The sequence below is a fragment of the Uloborus diversus genome, chromosome 5, assembly GCF_026930045.1.
Source record: "Uloborus diversus isolate 005 chromosome 5, Udiv.v.3.1, whole genome shotgun sequence".
Lineage (NCBI taxonomy): Eukaryota > Metazoa > Arthropoda > Arachnida > Araneae > Uloboridae > Uloborus > Uloborus diversus.
In genome coordinates, this window is record NC_072735.1 from 105,944,374 (window position 1) to 105,962,925 (window position 18,552).

Here is an 18,552-nt window from a genome sequence, read left to right on the forward strand (position 1 = left end):
ATTCTAATTATAAGAAGTGTCGCATCTGGTGGTATAATTAATAGATCATTTTAACTTAGAATTGATAATGGTCGTTTTGAATAGATTACATAACTTTTAATGCAATCAGTCATGAAATGGATGTTCAAGGATTTTTCTTTCTAACAGAGAACTAATGATTTACTCATGTTTACGTTACACCCAAAAAAAAAGGATGCAAATATTTTCGTTACATAATTTTGGAGCATAATTTTGCTATATTTTTGAGCAAAATACACAAGAGAGCATCAAAATATAAAATATTAAACACTATAATATGTAGCTTGCTAACTGGCGCCATTTTTAATGAAACAAGCTATGAGTTCTAAAGTGTTGTAATACCTACAAATTAGTTTGCATTGCCTGATCTTAATGGAACTTGCATTGGTTAATATTTTTGCTAACTAACAACAAAACCGTTTGAAAGTCTTTTTAATATCTGTGCATACAGTACTTACCGATAACTCACAATTCCTAGACAAGTTACTATACTACTAAATCTCAATTACCTGTATGTAGATTGTCTGTGCAATTTGAAAATCACGTGATTATTCAGCTTTTGCGGATATTCTGCGGGGAAAAAACGCTCAGTGATAAATTCGTTAGCGCATCTTTAGATTCTCAAGATGCAAAAATCTGAAAAATTATTACTGTTTTGATTAAAGAATTGAAGCACCCAATTTTAATATGAATCTTGCTGTGTATCAGTTTTATTTATTGAACTTCTTAATTTTGCTTATTTGGAGGGACTAAACTTGGCATGCTGATATGACATGTCATGCAAATGATGAAGAAATGCAGGAGTTCGCAAAGCCTTTTTTTTTTTTACTGATTAAAAGATTATTTTTGTTCTTGTAGAGTTTACAGAAAAAGAAAAAAAAAAAAAAAATATATATATATATATATATATATATATATATATATATATATATATATATATATATATATATATATATATATATATATATATATATATATATATATATATATATATATATATATATATATATATATATATATACGTATGTTGGGAAAATAAAAACATTAATGCTTCAAATGAAAACGAAATTACATTTATGTGCTGCAGTGAAAAATTTGTCTTTTCTCATGCACCAGATGTCGCAGCTGTGCGCCAAGAAGACATAAAATTGATCTTGACAAAGCCAGTAACTCATTCTTAAAACAAACGGCAGTAATCAATCATATTTTTCCGGGTTGATTTAGATTCCTCCAATGTTTACTAGATCGAAAACTGTGTATCTTTTTATTCCCATTTAGTGTATCTTACTGAAGGAACAGTAAGAAATAATAGCATTTCATTTTTGCCTTATTTTTCTTTTCTGTGAACTCGTAGTCATTTCTAGACCCACTATTTTAATGCCTACTCTGGGGCTCCGCCCCCTGCTCGTTTCGCTCGCAAACTCCCATCTGGCCCAGCTGGAATTCAAAAGCAAAAATTCTCTAACTAAATTAGTTTGAATGCTTACTTTTAATGCACATCTCGTACCAAAACTGAATGATATTGTGGGATAAGCAAACCTGAATACCGGGTTTGTAATTGGTTATCTTCCGCAGCTGACGCACATGCGCACACATACAAAGTACATTGCGAGAATTCACATACGTCAAACATTGCAAAAGCCTTGACTCCCCTTAATATTGCCTTTTTTTTTTCTTTCCGAAAACAAAGCGTAACTTCATACCTAGTACTTTGGTATCAACAAAATAGCAATATCATTGAAAAATATTTTGTTTCTGTGCTCAATGAAATAAAAAAGTTGAAAAATCCCTTACTTCGGACAAGAGTGCTTTCGTTATTAACACGTCAAAACCATCACACAAAATCATTTAACTAAAACGTTAATTAATTACATCAGATTAAATATAAGATTTATGGAGAATGACATTCATTATTCATTTCTGCCCATTCCTTGGTCAGAAGCGCAGTTTCGTAGAGTAATTAATTTGCTTTGACTTTTAATTAATAATGAACTGTCCGGGGCAATGCCTTTAATGTTGATAAAAATAGTGTTAGTTGGGGACAGTTTTACCTGCATATAACATTAATTTAATTGATAAAGTAAACGTTATCATTTTGCAGTGTAATATTTTTTTCTTTTGCTTTATCTTTTTTTCAATTCGAAAAAGAAAAGATGAGTTATTATTAATGTTGCAATTTTAAGATATTATATAAGAGTTTTGTAAGTATGTTAATAAAAAAAAATGCTATTTCTCACCAGAGGCGATACAGACTACCATTTTACGGGAGGGGGGGGGGCTCATGCTAAAGCTTGACAAGGAGGAACCTACGGTTTTCGGCACGAAAGAGTTCTCAGAATGCTTGGATGTCAATAAAATACACGAAAAAGGTCAGGTATAGGGCTTCTAATAAGCATAAACGTTGTAAATTAATTTCATAAGCCACGAAAGAAGAAATTTCAAAACTTTTCGTTCAAAAATAATTAATGAATTGAAAAGTCAACTGAAATAGTTTACATTTTATTCACGCAGTGTTTGAACACAATGTGGATGGATACTATTGTCGACGGCATAGGAGGAGGGGTCAAGACCCCCATGACCCTCCCCGTGTATCCACCACTGTTACTCTTATTTATTAAATACACTTTTTACAAAACAGCTAATGTTGGAAAACACATATTGAAAAACATACTTTCGTAAACGTTTTACACTAAGGAACACAGGCACATTGTCTTACATTTGCGCGTTGAAACAGACATACAATAGAAAGAGGATATGTATGTTAGTCTAAACCTTTTTATAATTAAGAATATCAAAGCATACATGCTGTGGATCAATCAAAATCTTTTGTAAAATAATGCGTCAAAAGTTCAAGCAAGTTTATTCCTACAATAACAACAGGAGTTAAAATGATTGAAAAACAGAAACTATGATACAATTTTAGAAAACAAAAAGTTCACGATATTTTACCTAAGTTCAATCAATATACTTACTGTGGTTGGTTGAAAGTCAAATTTGAACCATCATTGGAAAGCAAGAAATCTTTATGTAAATTCTGATATGGATTGGAAATATTTTACCTCGCGTGTTATGCTATTTTACAAATCTGTAGCTTCTATAGAACTGAACTTATAACATATTTAAGCACTGCCGCTACAAGTGCTTTTTAGCAGATTTCTAAAATCAATTAATCATCAAGTATAAATGATGATTTTTATTAAAAATTATATAAAAATGTCAAAGAGCAAGATTCCCGAGAAGATCATAAAAATCTCAGATAGTCAGGTTTAGATTTTTTTTTTTTTCTTGGTTGATTTGACATTGAACGATATAAAAGATAAACGTATTTCATTATGAAATAGCGTAAAGTTATTTGCCTTTTCAGAGTACAGTAAAAAATCGTTTCAACTTAAAAAATTGTTATATTTATTATTATTAATATTCTTTTACCTAATTACATTTTTCATTTTAAATTGGGGCAAATTTCGTAATAATTCAGTTCTTCATTTTGTGTCTCCTACATCAGTATGCTTACATCAGATTATTAGAAAAATCTCAAACTTTAATCTTTTTTTAATAAAACATTTTTTAATAGTTGTAAAGTACTTAAACACAACTCCTGACAGTTAGAATCAATTAGCTTCGTGTATTTTTTAATACTATTTTTTTTAAAGTTTTATTTTGACATAAAGGACCGTTTATGCTTTCAGAAAATAATTTTAACTGTTTGAAAGACATATTTTAAAAAATTTGCAGCCAGAGGTAGTTGAAACACATCTAATTGATATTTGAAACTCTATGTTGGTATACAAAAAATTACGCGTGTTCAGTCATGAATGATTTTCTTGTTTTTAATAAAATGTTTTGCATTATTTTTCTCTTCAAAAATATAATTACTCTTGTTCTCCTAAAATATTTTAATATTTTGATACCTCCATTTATTTCTTCTCTGAACTTAACAAATATTAAGTTAAAAAAATATTACTTTCATTGTTTAATCATCGTTATATTTCTCTGATCAAATGCAAAAATTTACTGAATGAATGTTTTACTCAAAAAATGCAAAATTACACATTAACTTTTAATATCAGAAAGGTTCGGGAAGTCGGGACTCGTTGGATCTCGGGGATTTTGTTGGACCGGTCCCGATAGTTTTAATACTATTAATATTTTTTGCTTTAATTTATAACCAACATATAGCCACTAAATTCCTACAAATCCTACGAAAAAATCACATGTTACAGTTATATTGAAAAAAAAATTTTTAGAAACAAATTTTAATGCTATTTTTTCAGTGTGGAGTAATTTTCATAAGTCTGAATTGTATTTTTTAAATGGTTTTAATGAAGAATGTAGTAATAACATAAACTCCTCCCCTCTTTTAGTTCATAATTATTTTTAGTTTCTTTATTTTTTGTTATAGAGAAAAAAAAAAATAAGACCAAGAAGCCGGGGTAGGTTGGTCCACTTTTAGAAAACCCACAAAAAACGAAAACTTTTAGAAGAATTATAACAGCAATCTTCTAGTAATCGCAACCGTGAAGTTGATGAAAACCCAAGTTGTGCTAATTCTTGAGAAAATGGAGATGGTTCAGAAATAAATAGAGCAAAGTTTAAAATTTGTCAGTTTAATATTTTAATATGTTATATTGCTTTTTAAACTTTTTCTCATGCTGAACACTAAAGAACATAAGTTAATTACAATATTGGATAGTATTTATCATTAAAATTGTTATAAGTCTGCTTCACAGAATTCTGTTAAAAAATTAGTATAAAGAACGTAATTGAATTGAACCTTTTCAAAAAAATCTGGGATGATGTTCAATATTTAATGAAACTCGTGCTATAAAATAAAACTGCTCGTTTAAATTTTTGATGAGATAAAAAGTAGAAAAGCGGACCAGCGTGCCCCATCTCCCTCTATTTGACACTTAAAAAAAAATCGTTTTAATTAGTTTTCAAGAAAACTTTCATCTTGTGACTTTTACTATTCATAAATATTTCAAATCACCTTTCCTCTTCCCGACATATCTCTTAATTTTGCGTTATCTCTACTTTCTTTAATAACTGCTGAAATTAGATTTTAATCAACTCATCTGTATCTAATTCATAAACATTTAACGATTTTAATTCTCTACTTTATAAGAATGATCTCGACAGAAAAAGCTAACAATTAATACTATCTGACTAACTTGGGTGAGCTGACAAAGAAAAAAATGCCTTAAAGCTAACTCAAGAAAAAATCTAGATAAAGCGGAAAATAATTAACGAGGCTTAAATAGCCTTATCCTTGAATGATTTGAAGTGAGTCTTTTTACTTACCAGTCTGTCTCTTTTTTGTACATTTTTTAAGCTTTTGGATACGTATTTTCGATGCGACTGGTTTTCAAGATTTGATTTATGTGAGAAACGTATCACACTTGGCATCAGTTGACTTGAGTAATATTTCTGGCGAAAGAAATGTAAGGCTGGTATATGAGAACTTCACATTCGCTTGGCGCAAGTCATTAATTTGAGGGTTAGTCTGTTCCCCTGAGGAATAAAGAAAAGTTTTTTTTTTTCGGAAACTGATGCACAGTTTTATCAGCTTTTCAGCAATATATTTATTGTCAACGGATTTTTGTCACAGGGTCTGGTTTAGTTTTATGATTTTTTGCTTGACATTTGTATAGTTTGTGAAAAATATTTTAGCCTTAACTTACATTCTCGATTTTGCTTCACGAGTTAAACGGATAAAGTGCTTAACTTTCACGATTTTTTTCCGTGACACTTGCATAGTTGGAGGAAATTATTTAACTTTAACTACTTTCTTTGTCGTGCATCACGGCAAACGTGGAATAAAAGCTTGACGTAAATGTCATGAAGTAGAGCATGATAAAGGAAGAATTGCCCCCTTTTATCCAAATCGTAGGTAAGACATTGCCTCCAAAGGGGGCGGAACTTTCCGCTTATACTAAGGTGGGAAATTACTTTCATCGTTACATTTCTCCGTAACTAAGCCAAATTTAGAGATGTCTTATAGTACAATGTATTTTATTGTGCATTACAATATAAGTAGCAATAATTGCAGAAGAAGTGTCTTCAGGGTCCCATCCAACTGGTTAAACCACAAATAGTGGTAAGTACGGGGACTCTGGAGGGAAAAGTAGAAATGATTTTTTTGATAAATATGTATTTAACATAATATGTCAAATTTTGCCTCGTTGCTGAAAGACCTAAACATCAAAAGTATAGCTATTATGCAGCGTTTGAACGAAACAATAGCGGAATTTAGTGCTATTTAATAATAGTGCGGTATGAAATTACTCGATTTTTAAAAACTTGACACGTTTTCACCCCCCCCCCCCCTTTATTTGGTGGCCTGGGCTTGGACAGTGCCCCATGTGCCCATACCTTAATCTGGCCGTGGGTAGATGCGGAATGGCAATGCCATACAGAGTCAGATTAGGGGAGAGAAAAACGGGGCCCTTGTCATACCGTCATTTAGGGGGGGGGTCGGAGGGGTGAATTGCTTCCTCACGGCTATGGGAAATTAATATATTTACATGTAAGTGGGCGTGGTTTTTGCTGTTTTACAGTCAAATTTGCATTGAGTTGCCCCCCTCCTCCTGGAAATTTTCGAAATGACAGGCCTTTTCATTTCCCCAGGCGGCAAATTCTGGGGTATGCAAATGCACCCTATTTCCATTGGGGTTTTTTTTTTCCGTTGAAACTAGATATAAAAACCTGAAACGAGATGGTTGGAGTGACAGTTTCAAGTTTTTGCCCCGGTTCGGAAAAATCGCAGATCCGGCACTGAATTCCAAAACGCCATGCATGTGAGTGATCCACTGCTATTGTGCTATCATGTTCTCCGAAACCGCTCATTGTTTCTCCGCATTTCCGCTCTTTTTAATAAAGCATTTATTCACTTATTCCTCCTCTTTCTCTCTCTGCAGGCACTTTCCGGAAGTCGGGCGGAAGCAGCAATCTGGAAAAGGAGGGCGGCAGCGGAAGTCCTTCCCTATGGCGTTTGCTGTGGCAACCTGGCTGGCATCCGCGCGGGGGATCCGCGCTGCCTCCCCATCCCCCTCCCCCGCACAATAAGGGCAGCTCACCGAAGGCGATGGGAGAATCCAGCGACGGAGACGGAGAAGACGGAGGAACACCGCAAGAAGGTGGATTCAGTTTTCACACCTCTTTCCCTTTTTGCAAAGCTTTTAACCTTTTGAACTTGAGGGGGGAGGGGATGATGCTGCAGTTGCACTCAGGTCCGTGTTTCGCGTTTCAGAAAGGGATAGTCTTTGAAGTTTTTATTGTCAAAGAGATCAACTGATGCAGTGAGATACAGAGGGGCGCAATAGGGTGGTTCAAAAATACATGTAAAAAAAAGTTTCTCCTAGATACCAGGACACCTCTCAATATTTTTAGATTTGTGGATAGCAATATACTGGAAGAATTTTAGCTTCCTATTTCAACTGAAAAAGGGTGCTCAACCCCCTCCCCCAAACTTCATCAGTATGAGGAGGGGGGTTAAAAAAATACATTGAACTGAAAAAACAATGCTCCGCATATACATTGCAACAAAATAATTATTTACAAAAAAACAGCTGGAAAAATTGAATGTTTCTAAACTTGCGACATTTTCTCTGCAACGGCTAATGTTAAATTGAGGGTGTCATTGAGCACCGTCTTAAAATTTGAGTCAGAAGCTAAAACTTTTACAGCATAATTCTATTAGAAAGTGTAAAAAAATTAGGGGGTGTCCTGGACTCTAGCTGAAAAAAGGTTTTTTGAACCAGCCTAGGATGCAAACAGAGGCGGATCCAGAAAAAAAAGAACCATCAGAGGGGGACAGCGCAAAATTTGGGTGGGGGAGGAATTTTAGTTGTTTTGTATCGTCAAAAAACGAAATTTCAGCGTTTCTCGTGGGGTATATTTCCTTACTTTAGATATGCCTCTTGGCAAGGTCGACGTAAGAAATGACGGCGTTTGCTGCCAATAATACGTTCTGCCCCCCCCCCCTCCCTTCTCCAAACACACGGAATGGTGGACCTGAGCCCATAATAAAGAAATTGCTAGGCAACTATCTAAAAAATAAACCAACCTTTTTTCAATTTAACAATTGCAAGAGCTTCCAAGTTGCCCTTGCTAACAAAACTGCCTCGAGCCGATAAATATCAAAGCTCTCGAAGCTACGATACAATAGAAAATCATCTAACTAAATTGAACCGAAAGTTAAGGCCAATTTGCATAAACAAAAAGCGCCCTCTGGATTTGCATGGATATTTTCCATAGCCCATAAGTATCGAACTCATTTTAATATTAAATATGACACATAATTGGGTCGTTTCCAGAATTTTAAAAGTATTTTTTTTCTGAAAGAGCATGCTTAAAAACATGGAATCTGACCATTTTTTAGGTAACTTCTTTAAGTTTAATATCTTTAAAAAATTACTTAAATCGGTGCTCTTTCATCGTTTAACGCTTCTGCGGATGACATCACAAATGATGAAATGCGACTCAGTGTTGCCATTCACGGTCCAAAATATTTAATTTGCATCTTTACTCACGTGTATTGGCAACGATATGGTTGATGGCTAGCATAGAGCGCAATTGTAATTCGCTTCTTGATTCCCATAACGTGGAAATGCGGTAGAAGATGCGACATAGTGCATCATTTGCGACGTCATAAAGACCACGCCTTGTTTGAAGAATCGGACATTTTAAGAAATTAATTTAAAAATAACTGTTGGGAAAATAAAAGTATTTTCTGAGTCCATGTTATTATTATTATTATTTTTTTTTTTTTTTTTTTGCTTATTCTATCAATTTCAGTGACAAAAAGTACTACTTTTGACTGAAGGAAGCAACCCCATTGAACATGTAATCTAAAAACTATGTGTATCATAATAACAGGAATCAAATCTATTGTATTAGCATTTTAAAAACTTTTTTTTTTAAGAAAAATATTTTTTAAAAAATTATAAATTGTAATGCAGCAAAGTTTAGTACATCGCACCCTCTCATATATTGTCATATCTTGTCATATATTGGCCCGTTACGATCGTCCCCATGTAAGTGACATTGCAGACTTTACACATGTATTTTATAAACTGACGCACCCCCCCCCCCCAGAAGTGTTCACTTGTTAGATGTAAAAAAGAAATAATTTTAATATATTAACCGCTCTAAGCGAATTTTCTCGATTTTCCAGAATTGCACTTAGTTAAAGCTTTTGGGCTTAGCTACAGGACTTTACACTTAGCAATGTCAAAAACAAAATGTTACAAAGGAATGAAAGTTTTCCGTAGAGCGGTCAGAACTTCTGACATAATACTGACACTCCCGTGCCCCACAACAAGCAGATCGAAGTGTACTTTAACGGCCATTGAACAGAAAATGTTTTTATTATTCTTGTAACATACTTTATAAATCATTTTAAATTATGCGGGAACTGAACAGAAAAAAAAAAAATCACGATGTATTATTAAGACATTAAAAGCGTTTCCATTAAGATATTAAAAAAGATGACGTGATCATTAATTAGAGAAATTGTATTTTGTGCAAGTTTTGATTTTATTAATTTTATAATTGATTACACTACTTACGTATGCATGCTGCTAAACGAATTTTAATTTACATCAATTTCCAAATCCGTATTTACAATGGAAGCAATTAATATTGTTAAATTAGAGCGCAGCAAGGAAAAAAGAGAAAGGGGGACACCCCCCCCCCCTAAGCAGAATAATTTGGCTTCAAGCCATATTGCCAATTTTTGAATATTGTTTTCTTTTTATGCAACGACTGTTATAACGAAACCTTTTTCTCCCATGGAAAAAATTCAGTAACGCCATTGCCGCTATACATGCATTAACAAGATGTTCCGTCCATAACTAAACGAGCCGTCCGTTTAGAAATATCGACTTTTCAGTATTGAATCAATGTTCCCTAAATTAGCTAAGACTACAAATTATGTCAAACATACCTTTTTAACATTTTAAGCTGATTTCGAGAAATAAAATAGGCCTTGCTTCTCTGATGAGTTTGATGCTTAAAAAATAAATAAGCGAACAAATAAAGAAGTAGCACTTTTCTAACAAAGCAGCTAATATACTCTTTTCCATTAAAAAAAAAGTTATTTTATCGCTTTCAAGAAGAAAACGAGCTGATGTGTGCATCACATGACTTCCTTTTACGCCAATTTACTGATAATAGCTTCTTGGAGTAAGTAAGGAGACACTAAATATTTTCACCCCTAGTTTCTTGCGAAAGGAAGCAAAAAAAACGTTTGACACAGATTTATTTCCCCATTAATGGCAATTTTAATGTGATTCAGTGTTTAACTCTTTAAATATCACCAACATTAGCCGAATTAAACCCAGACTTAAAAATTAAAAAAAAAATTAAAAAATCGCCAAATTTTTTGCCAAGTTGGCGACAAAACTTGGCAGCCAAAAGCTTGGCGATATATCGCCAAGTATTTGACAAACTATAACACCACTTGAAATTAACAATGAATTAACAAGCATTGAAATTAACAATGCTTTCCCCCAAAAAAGGTGTAAAAGACTCCCTTAGACCCCGTTTACACTGGCCGAGATATACTAGTTTATTTTTAAACGGTGTTAAAGTTAAACCGCGAGCCGAAACGGGCGTTTACACTAGCGTTAGTTTAAACACGTTTAACCGTAACTTTTTGTTTGTTTACATTCTGTCATTCTGCTGTAGCGTCGTTGCTTTTTTATTTTCATGCTCGCTTACACTGTTTTTGTTATTAAAGAAAATAATATTCAAGACTGAATCATATTTTCTAAGCACATTGCGAAATATATTTAGCAGTTTGTACGATTCTTATTTATTTTTAAGCAATTTATGTTCGAAGCATTGATTTTGTGCACGAAAAAAAACCGCTTCAAAATCAAAGCTTTGAACTTGAAATCAGATTAATAGAGTGTTTTGAAACTTCATTGTTGGGAAATAAATGATTTCCTTTACATTTTCCTTCATGTTTACGTTTCATAGATGAGAAGAAAGTAGATTTTGTATATCAATAACAATTCAAAGGTGAAACGCACTGTCTAGTTTTGACACAAGTAAAATTTTTCGGTTGATAAATATCTCAAAATGTTTAGACCAGAATAAAAGTGTTCTTAGTTACCTGGAAAAATTTAGGAATTTGTAATTACAAACGAGCAAAAATTGACTTTTTAATTTTTTTTTTATCTTGAAAGTAAAGCTAATAGTTTGATCAGTCACTCTCATGAATACATAAAAATAATAATAAAAATGTTCACTTTGTTCTTTTTTTCCGAATGGAGAAGATGTATTTATGAATTAGTACTTTCTCAGTTCTACAGATCATACACTAATCTTTTTTAATTTATCTACAGTGCATTGGTCTACATTTTGCACAGCTGAGTGCATTTGACATGTATCCAATTAAGGTGAACATATCGGTAGTGGCCACTGCTTCAACAGTGCCCACTTCAACGTTTATATTTGAAAAAAATAGGGTTCCAGGTTTTCCAATGGATTCAAACATGCAGGAGGTAATATCGTAAGTGCACATTTGATGAAATTGTGATTCCATTGGGATACCTGGAATCCTAATTTTTGAAATATAAACCTTGAAATAGCCACGACTGAAGCACTGGCCACTATGGGTGTATTTACCTTAGAACCTATTTTTATTTATATTTCTTTTCAAAAAGCTTTCGTAGTCGTCAATCACTGCTTTCGAGAAGGATATAAATCCTTTTCTTTTCCTCAGCACAATTATTTCGATTTGAAACGGTTGCTTTTCAATGTAAGTACTTACAGTTATTTCAAGTTATTATAAGACCCCCTTCCCCCTTAATTAGCCAAATATAGCCTAATTCTGCCTTTTAGGGATTCTTGTTCACCAACTTCGTACATCTCAAATATTGTTTAATAAGCAATTTAAATGAAGATCATATTTCTTCCCTGAGTGCTCACGAATTCCCCACAGAAAAACATTTTTAAAAAGTCTTTCGATAATGAAATGCTATACAAATCATTTGTTTCAAGTACACAATACAATTCACTTTGCGACATACTGTCAGACCACACCCATTTATATTGCAACCTCTCACTTTCATGCTCATTTTTCTGCAAAAAATTTTTTTTTATTGCGAAAAAATTGCATTTTTTATATATTTAGCAAGGATGTCTCTGAAAGGAGAACCAACTGTATGAATGGTTTCTTAATTGTTACACGTAGAAGTACCTACTAAATTGATTTCCCAAGAAAAAGTCTTTTTTTTTCAGTGTAATTTTCCTAAGACAAAAATTAGGACATTTTGGCATAAGAACTGCACCTTTAAACCTGTGCTTCTTCAGTATATTTTTTTCCCACCTTCGAACCCGAGCGCCTTTTTTTTTCTTTGCCCTTGAACAAACCTGTGCAACTTCAGATTTTATGCACCTGTGCATTTTTTGTTTTTAATTTGCGGCCTCTTAGGGTACCCAGTCTGCCTCTGCATATGCGTATGATCCTTTTGTAATGATGAGCCTATCTTTCTTGTTTTTCACATGTTTTGTTTTTAGTTTCAATGCATGTGTTAATGTTACTTGTAATGTAAGTAAGCTATTGTATATATTAGTTTCTTTTTTACTTCTTTCGGATTATCCGGCAAATTAGCTTATCCGATGTTTTTCTTGCTGCCCTGTTCTAAGAATAACCGGAAGTTAGCCGTATTTTCATAACTTGAGAAGAAAAAAGGGTAATGAATATACAGTACAACTTTGGTTTAACAACACCCGATTTCCTCAATTTAATGATACACTTTTCCGGATTTCACTTGCATTGAATGTTCATGCTCCTGGATTCAACGATTCCCTTGGCAATTGTTAAGTCGGGTTATACTGTACTTTTTTCTTAAAGAATGTAAAATCAACTTATTAACAACTTGGTTTTAGAAAAAGGAATTAAATAAAAGCTGTAATATGTTTAACTTGAAGTGTAAATTAAGATTTCTTTTAAAACAAGCAAAAACAAAGTACAGCATTTCAACAAAAATTGATACTCATTCTTTAATTTAATGCTTATTTCCACTGATATTGCAACTCTTAGGGAACGTACTCGCTTCACAAGGGACTATATGTATTCATTCTGGTTTCAAAGCAGTGGGTAAAAAAAATAACCTACTTACTGCTGCAGTTTATGATGCAAAAGATGTTCTTCTAGGTGTTTTCAATTTTATGAGTTTTTTAATAAAACAAATAACTTTTCCTGATGATTCCAGGTTCTCGCTGACAAAAAGGAACCCAGAATGTTAAACAATACATTTTAGGAGATGTAATTGATTATCAAATAAATAATCAAAAATGAATTGAAATATCAAAACATTTTCACATTTCATTATTAGAGAACATTCATACATTAATCATTTGAGTAAAAGTGTGCTTTGACAGTACCAGTAAAAAGTCTATTTGCAATGAATTTGAATTTGCACCATGCATTGTTTTTTTCTGTGATCTTCTGAAAACAGTTAAATCCTCATTTCCTGAGTTGATCAAAATCAACACCAGTTCAGAAAACTGAACGCCCAAAGTACACGGATGACATAAAAAGTAGAGAAATATTCAGTTCTGTATCAAAAGAAAAGGGGAAAATATCCCCAGGGAGATTGTTGTGAAATAATAATAAACACACATGTTTTCAATTAAAAAAAATATATTTTATTAGCATTACACACATACTTAAAAAATAGATCTTAAAAAGTTTAATGGGTCAAGTTTAACTTTTGGTCTGGGATTCTTTCTTGCTAGGTACTAGGTTTTTGAATAACCTTTTTAAAAATAAAATTATATGTTGAAAGATCTGGTTGTTTGATATAAAGGAGAGTAACTCAACTTTGTTTTATTATTTTAAATCTTCAGTGACATCAATTTCTTCAGATGCTGCAATACAAAGCTTCTTTCTTGAAATCCATCCGCTTCTTTCTGTAAAATTCTTTAAGGTATATGCAAACTGAAAAGCATAAACAGAAAGGTTGGTATTAATTAAAACCAAATCTCCCTGTTATATGCCATTCGGTAATGAAAGGAACTGCAAACAAATGTGATAAAAATGTTACAATTTTCCTTCACACTTTATCCAGGCTTAGGACTGGCAGCTGTCAATGCTGGCGTGTTTAAAAATTGTTTTTACAAAAACTAAATTTTAATTTTTAAACTGTTGCATGAAATAAACTAATGTTTAGACATGTGCTACAGTTAACACTCTTCTTCAGAGTAGAATGGATGTGCCTCAGTTTTAGGAGTCTCCTCTCTGTAATAAAAAAAACCTTGATTAATTTTCCATTACAGTGAAAATAATATATGACTTAAAATAACTGTAAAATAAAGTTAAACAGAGCATTTTGGGAAACAAACATGTAGAGATGGACTGCAATGGCTAGAACTTCTACAGTTACGTTGTTACTGAGGGAAATTTGACAACAATCGTGAAATCAAATTCAGCTTATTGAATATTTCGACTCGACGAAATTCAGCTTATCAAAAATAAGTAACATACGTTAGATATTCAGTTAAACGGGAATAAATATTCACTTCGACTAACCAGTTTTTGTCTTATCTAAGGTTGACTTAGGTAAGTTTCACGGTACTTGGCTCTAATTTTGTAACATTGCCATAAATCGTTCTTTTGGATCTGTAACTCAAAGCAAAACATAATGCCACACGGATCAGATTTGCAGGTCGGATGCTGCGGGCTGTAGGTTGGGCATCATTGCACTGGGTAATATGAATGGAATGATGACTAAAGGGTGCTATTTCATGTGCAAAGAACTCTAATAAAGTTGAAACAAGGTATTTAAGGGATCAAAAACAAGTTTTCTACACTAAATACAAAAAAAAAAAACTCTGGTTAGGAAAAAAATTCACATATTGTAGTAGCGATTGGAACTAGATAAACCACAATAAACAAAATCAACTTGAATTCAAATAACTCTAGGGGCCTCCTTGGCAGAAGCTGAGTCTTCTAAGCCGGAGGCTATGGGTACGATTCCCGCCTTGCCTTGGGTGTTCATTCATTCTCATGTATTGATGTATTGTAAAACTTTCATGTCTGTTGTCCTGAGAATAAAATTCGGAATAACGTTGCGGATTATTAGAGGTACAAAGTTTCACTACAATGAATAGCTAAAGACCGCAATGGGTGTAATGAAATCGAAAGACTTTAAAAACTTCGATTACTGAAAAGTTATACAGGAAAATAATAAATTACTCCGCAATTCATGTTGTAACTCTGAGAAGTATGTGAGCAGGATTATTTTAACCAATATTCAAGGTATTAAAACAGTATTAAAATGAGTAAGGAATAGCAAACAAAAATTTCCATTCATAGGAACAATTTAGTACTACAGTCAAACCTCGTTAATAGGAACTCGACAAAGAAGCCCAAAATATTTCGTGTTAACCGATTTCCACATTTACCGGATTTTGTCGGAGCTGACAAGTTTTTTTTTTGTTTTTGTGACTCAGAAAATATAGTAACCAAAGTACATTTGTACTAAAATGTTCGCCCAAGCATTTGTATTAATAGTTCAATTAAGAAACACAAGTAATTCGAACCAGGCATTGGCTATTTGAGGCATTTCTTTACGACAGTGCATTTTCAAACATCTGATCGAAAGACTGGATTTTTGCTGCAGTGTTGGCGTGTAAATAAACACAATTTATTGCTTTTAGACCATAAACCTCTACATCGGCAGAACAGTCGTCTTGAATCAAACTTCTTTTTTCACGATGAAATTTTAAATCGACATTTATCAGCCACTTGGTAAAGATTTCACTGTTCATCCAAGCTTTTTTACTGTAAGCATAGTCTGCAGCTAAAGTTTGTTTTTACTTGAAGCAGCGAGATTTTCACGATTTCCCTACAACAAGGAGAGAAATTTTTTCGCTGGACATTCATGTCGCTTGTGTCCAAGTGCAGATCTTTTAACTTTCGAAAGTAATTTCAAATAAAATGATGAGAATTTAATTTTTTCTTCTTCCTTTTTTTTTCAAGACCTTAAAATATTCTTTGTCTTATGCGAGAATTCGTCTAAAATCTTTTCGTGTTAAGTGATAGATTTAACACTAATTTGTAGCTTTATCTGATGGGGAGTCGCATTTACTTCATGCTAAGCGAAATTTTGCGATAAGCAAGTTTGTGTTAAAGTTGGTTTGACTGTACTCACTATCACAAAGTAGTACATAACGTCTCATAGAACTGTTTCCAGGGTCACTACTTCAAATACGCCAGGCCGTCTGGGGCCAAGGCTGGCCCTTCATCAATTTGGTTCACAGGGGTCCCTCTCTCACATAAACTCATAAAATGTATAATGCTCTGATTCCGAGCCAGGTCTCTAGTTTGTGACATAACCCTTCTCGGCGCTGCAAATAAGTTTTTCCATATATAAACATAAGGAATGGCGAAGAGTAAATTTTGGCAAAGCTTTGTGCATTTTTCCAATTTCCATTATCTGTAAGAATTAAAATTTTCTAGGCGTTAGGTATTATCCTGGATGCTGGTCCGCAACACACAGAATATCAATTTCTTTTTTGTTACTTCTTATAGAAAACTGGATTGAAAGGTTTTACAAAGAATGATTCCGAAGCTGGTTTGTTTCAAATTTCTATATCATACGAGACTTTTATCTGTTAAATAATCATGACTTATTGGAACAAATTTCAAGCTGAATTAAAATCTTGCCAAAAAACAGTTCTAATTTAAGGCGGTATCTTACTTCTGGGCAAAATTTATGTGGAAGCAACACCTTTAACGAAGTGTTACAATATGGCCAGTATAGTTTTGCTTTTAATAAATCACAGTAGTTTAATTTTCCTTTTTAACCCTTTTAGTACAGAACAGTAATGAAGATTAATTTAAGATTCTTGAAAAGTAAACAATAAAAATTTCAATAATAAACATCTACCACTAAATATTTTGCACTTAATTTCAATTCATTCTCAACGAATTGATCTTTAACCAAAAGAAACTATGAAAAATGCTTTGAAACATTCAATGACCTATTTTATGAATGCTTTACAAATATATTATATATTAACTAAAAAATGAGAACTATGTACTGTTTTTTTTTTTTTTTAGTTAAGCATTTTGAAAGGTAAAATATAAATGAAATAAAAGCATTCAAACTTACCAGAATAGAGATGTCAGATTTTCTGATTTTGTGTTGAATTACATAAAACTTACAATTCACTTACGTTATAGACTTCCTTTATTTTTTTGTATGTAACATTAAACACTTCCAACGCTAATCTATAGGCTTTCATTTTCCGATCACTTCAGCGATTTTTATTTTTCTTCCCCGATTAATTCAATGTAAAAATAGTTGTAAACATGAGCAGATTTCTGCAATAAATTTGGTCTCAAGCACTTTGAAATATGATGCATCATGCATACATAATCATAAAAACATAAATAATAGTTATGAAAGCATTAAAAACACATCTGACAGATTTTCATAAATTTTTCAGCAACTTAATGTCCTTTTCCGGCGAATTTCCTTTTCATATTTAGCGTTGCGGCGGCCATATTGTTGTAAATAAACGTGTTTAAAGCAGTTAAGAGAGTTTCCGGAAGTCTCTTAATTTTAACACGCTTCCGAGCAAAGTTAAACCACATGACCGAACGACGTCATATTTTAAACCAACTTCGCAGTTAAACTAGTATAACTCGGCCAGTGTAAACGGGGTATTTGGAACATCCGAATGTAACCAAAAAGGAAGGTGCACAACTAGACCCCACTAGGAGTCTACGTACCAAATTTTACCTTTCTAGGACATACCGTTTTTGAATTATGCGAGATACATACACTGTACGGGTGTCTGTACGTTCCTAGACATATCCACGTGCGGTCGGATCGAAAAATAATCTCAACATTCATTCGGGGGTGAGCAATTTGGAAATTAAGGCCGATTTTTGATTGAAATTTTTTTGGCGAATACAATACTTCCTTTTTACTTCCTTTTCCAAAAAAGGAAGTATTGTATTCGCGAAAAAATTTTCACTCAAAATTCGGCCTTAATTTCTATTTTGCTCACCCCCGAATTAATGTTGAGTTTTTTTTTTCGACCCAACCACACGTGGATATATGCCTAGAAACGCACAGACAGCCGAAATATCCATTTTGACGACCCCCGAGTTAATTACAACGAATTTTCTCGTGACGTCCGTATGTACGTATGTATGTGCGTATATGCGTTTGTGTGTATGTGTGTATGTATCTCGCATAACTCAAAAACGGTATGTCCTAGAAAGTTGAAATTTGGCACGTAGACTCCTAGTGGAGTCTAGTTGTGCACCTTCTCTTTTGGTTGCATTCGGATGTTCCTAAGGGGATCTTTTGCCCATTTTTGGAGGGAAATCATTGTTAATTTCAATGTAAACTCAAGTGGTGTTATAATTTGTCGGACACGGCGATATATCGCCAGTCTTTTGGTCGCCAAGTTTTGTCGCCAACAGCGACAAATTTGGCGATTTTTTTTTTTAATTTGGTTTCACTTTGACCACTGTTGGTGATATTTAGAGAGTAAACTACT

The 18,552-nt window shown here is 33.2% G+C and overlaps 1 protein-coding gene across 1 annotated transcript in view; it reads left to right on the plus strand.

The window, feature by feature from the left end:
- The window catches only part of LOC129223064 (dual 3',5'-cyclic-AMP and -GMP phosphodiesterase 11-like), a 527,973-nt gene that overhangs the window by 377,013 nt on the left and 132,408 nt on the right, over positions 1-18,552 (plus strand). The window contains exon 2 of the mRNA XM_054857629.1: positions 6,936-7,154. Within this exon, the coding sequence (XP_054713604.1) occupies positions 6,936-7,154 (219 nt within the window). The remainder of the gene's footprint in view (positions 1-6,935; positions 7,155-18,552) is intronic.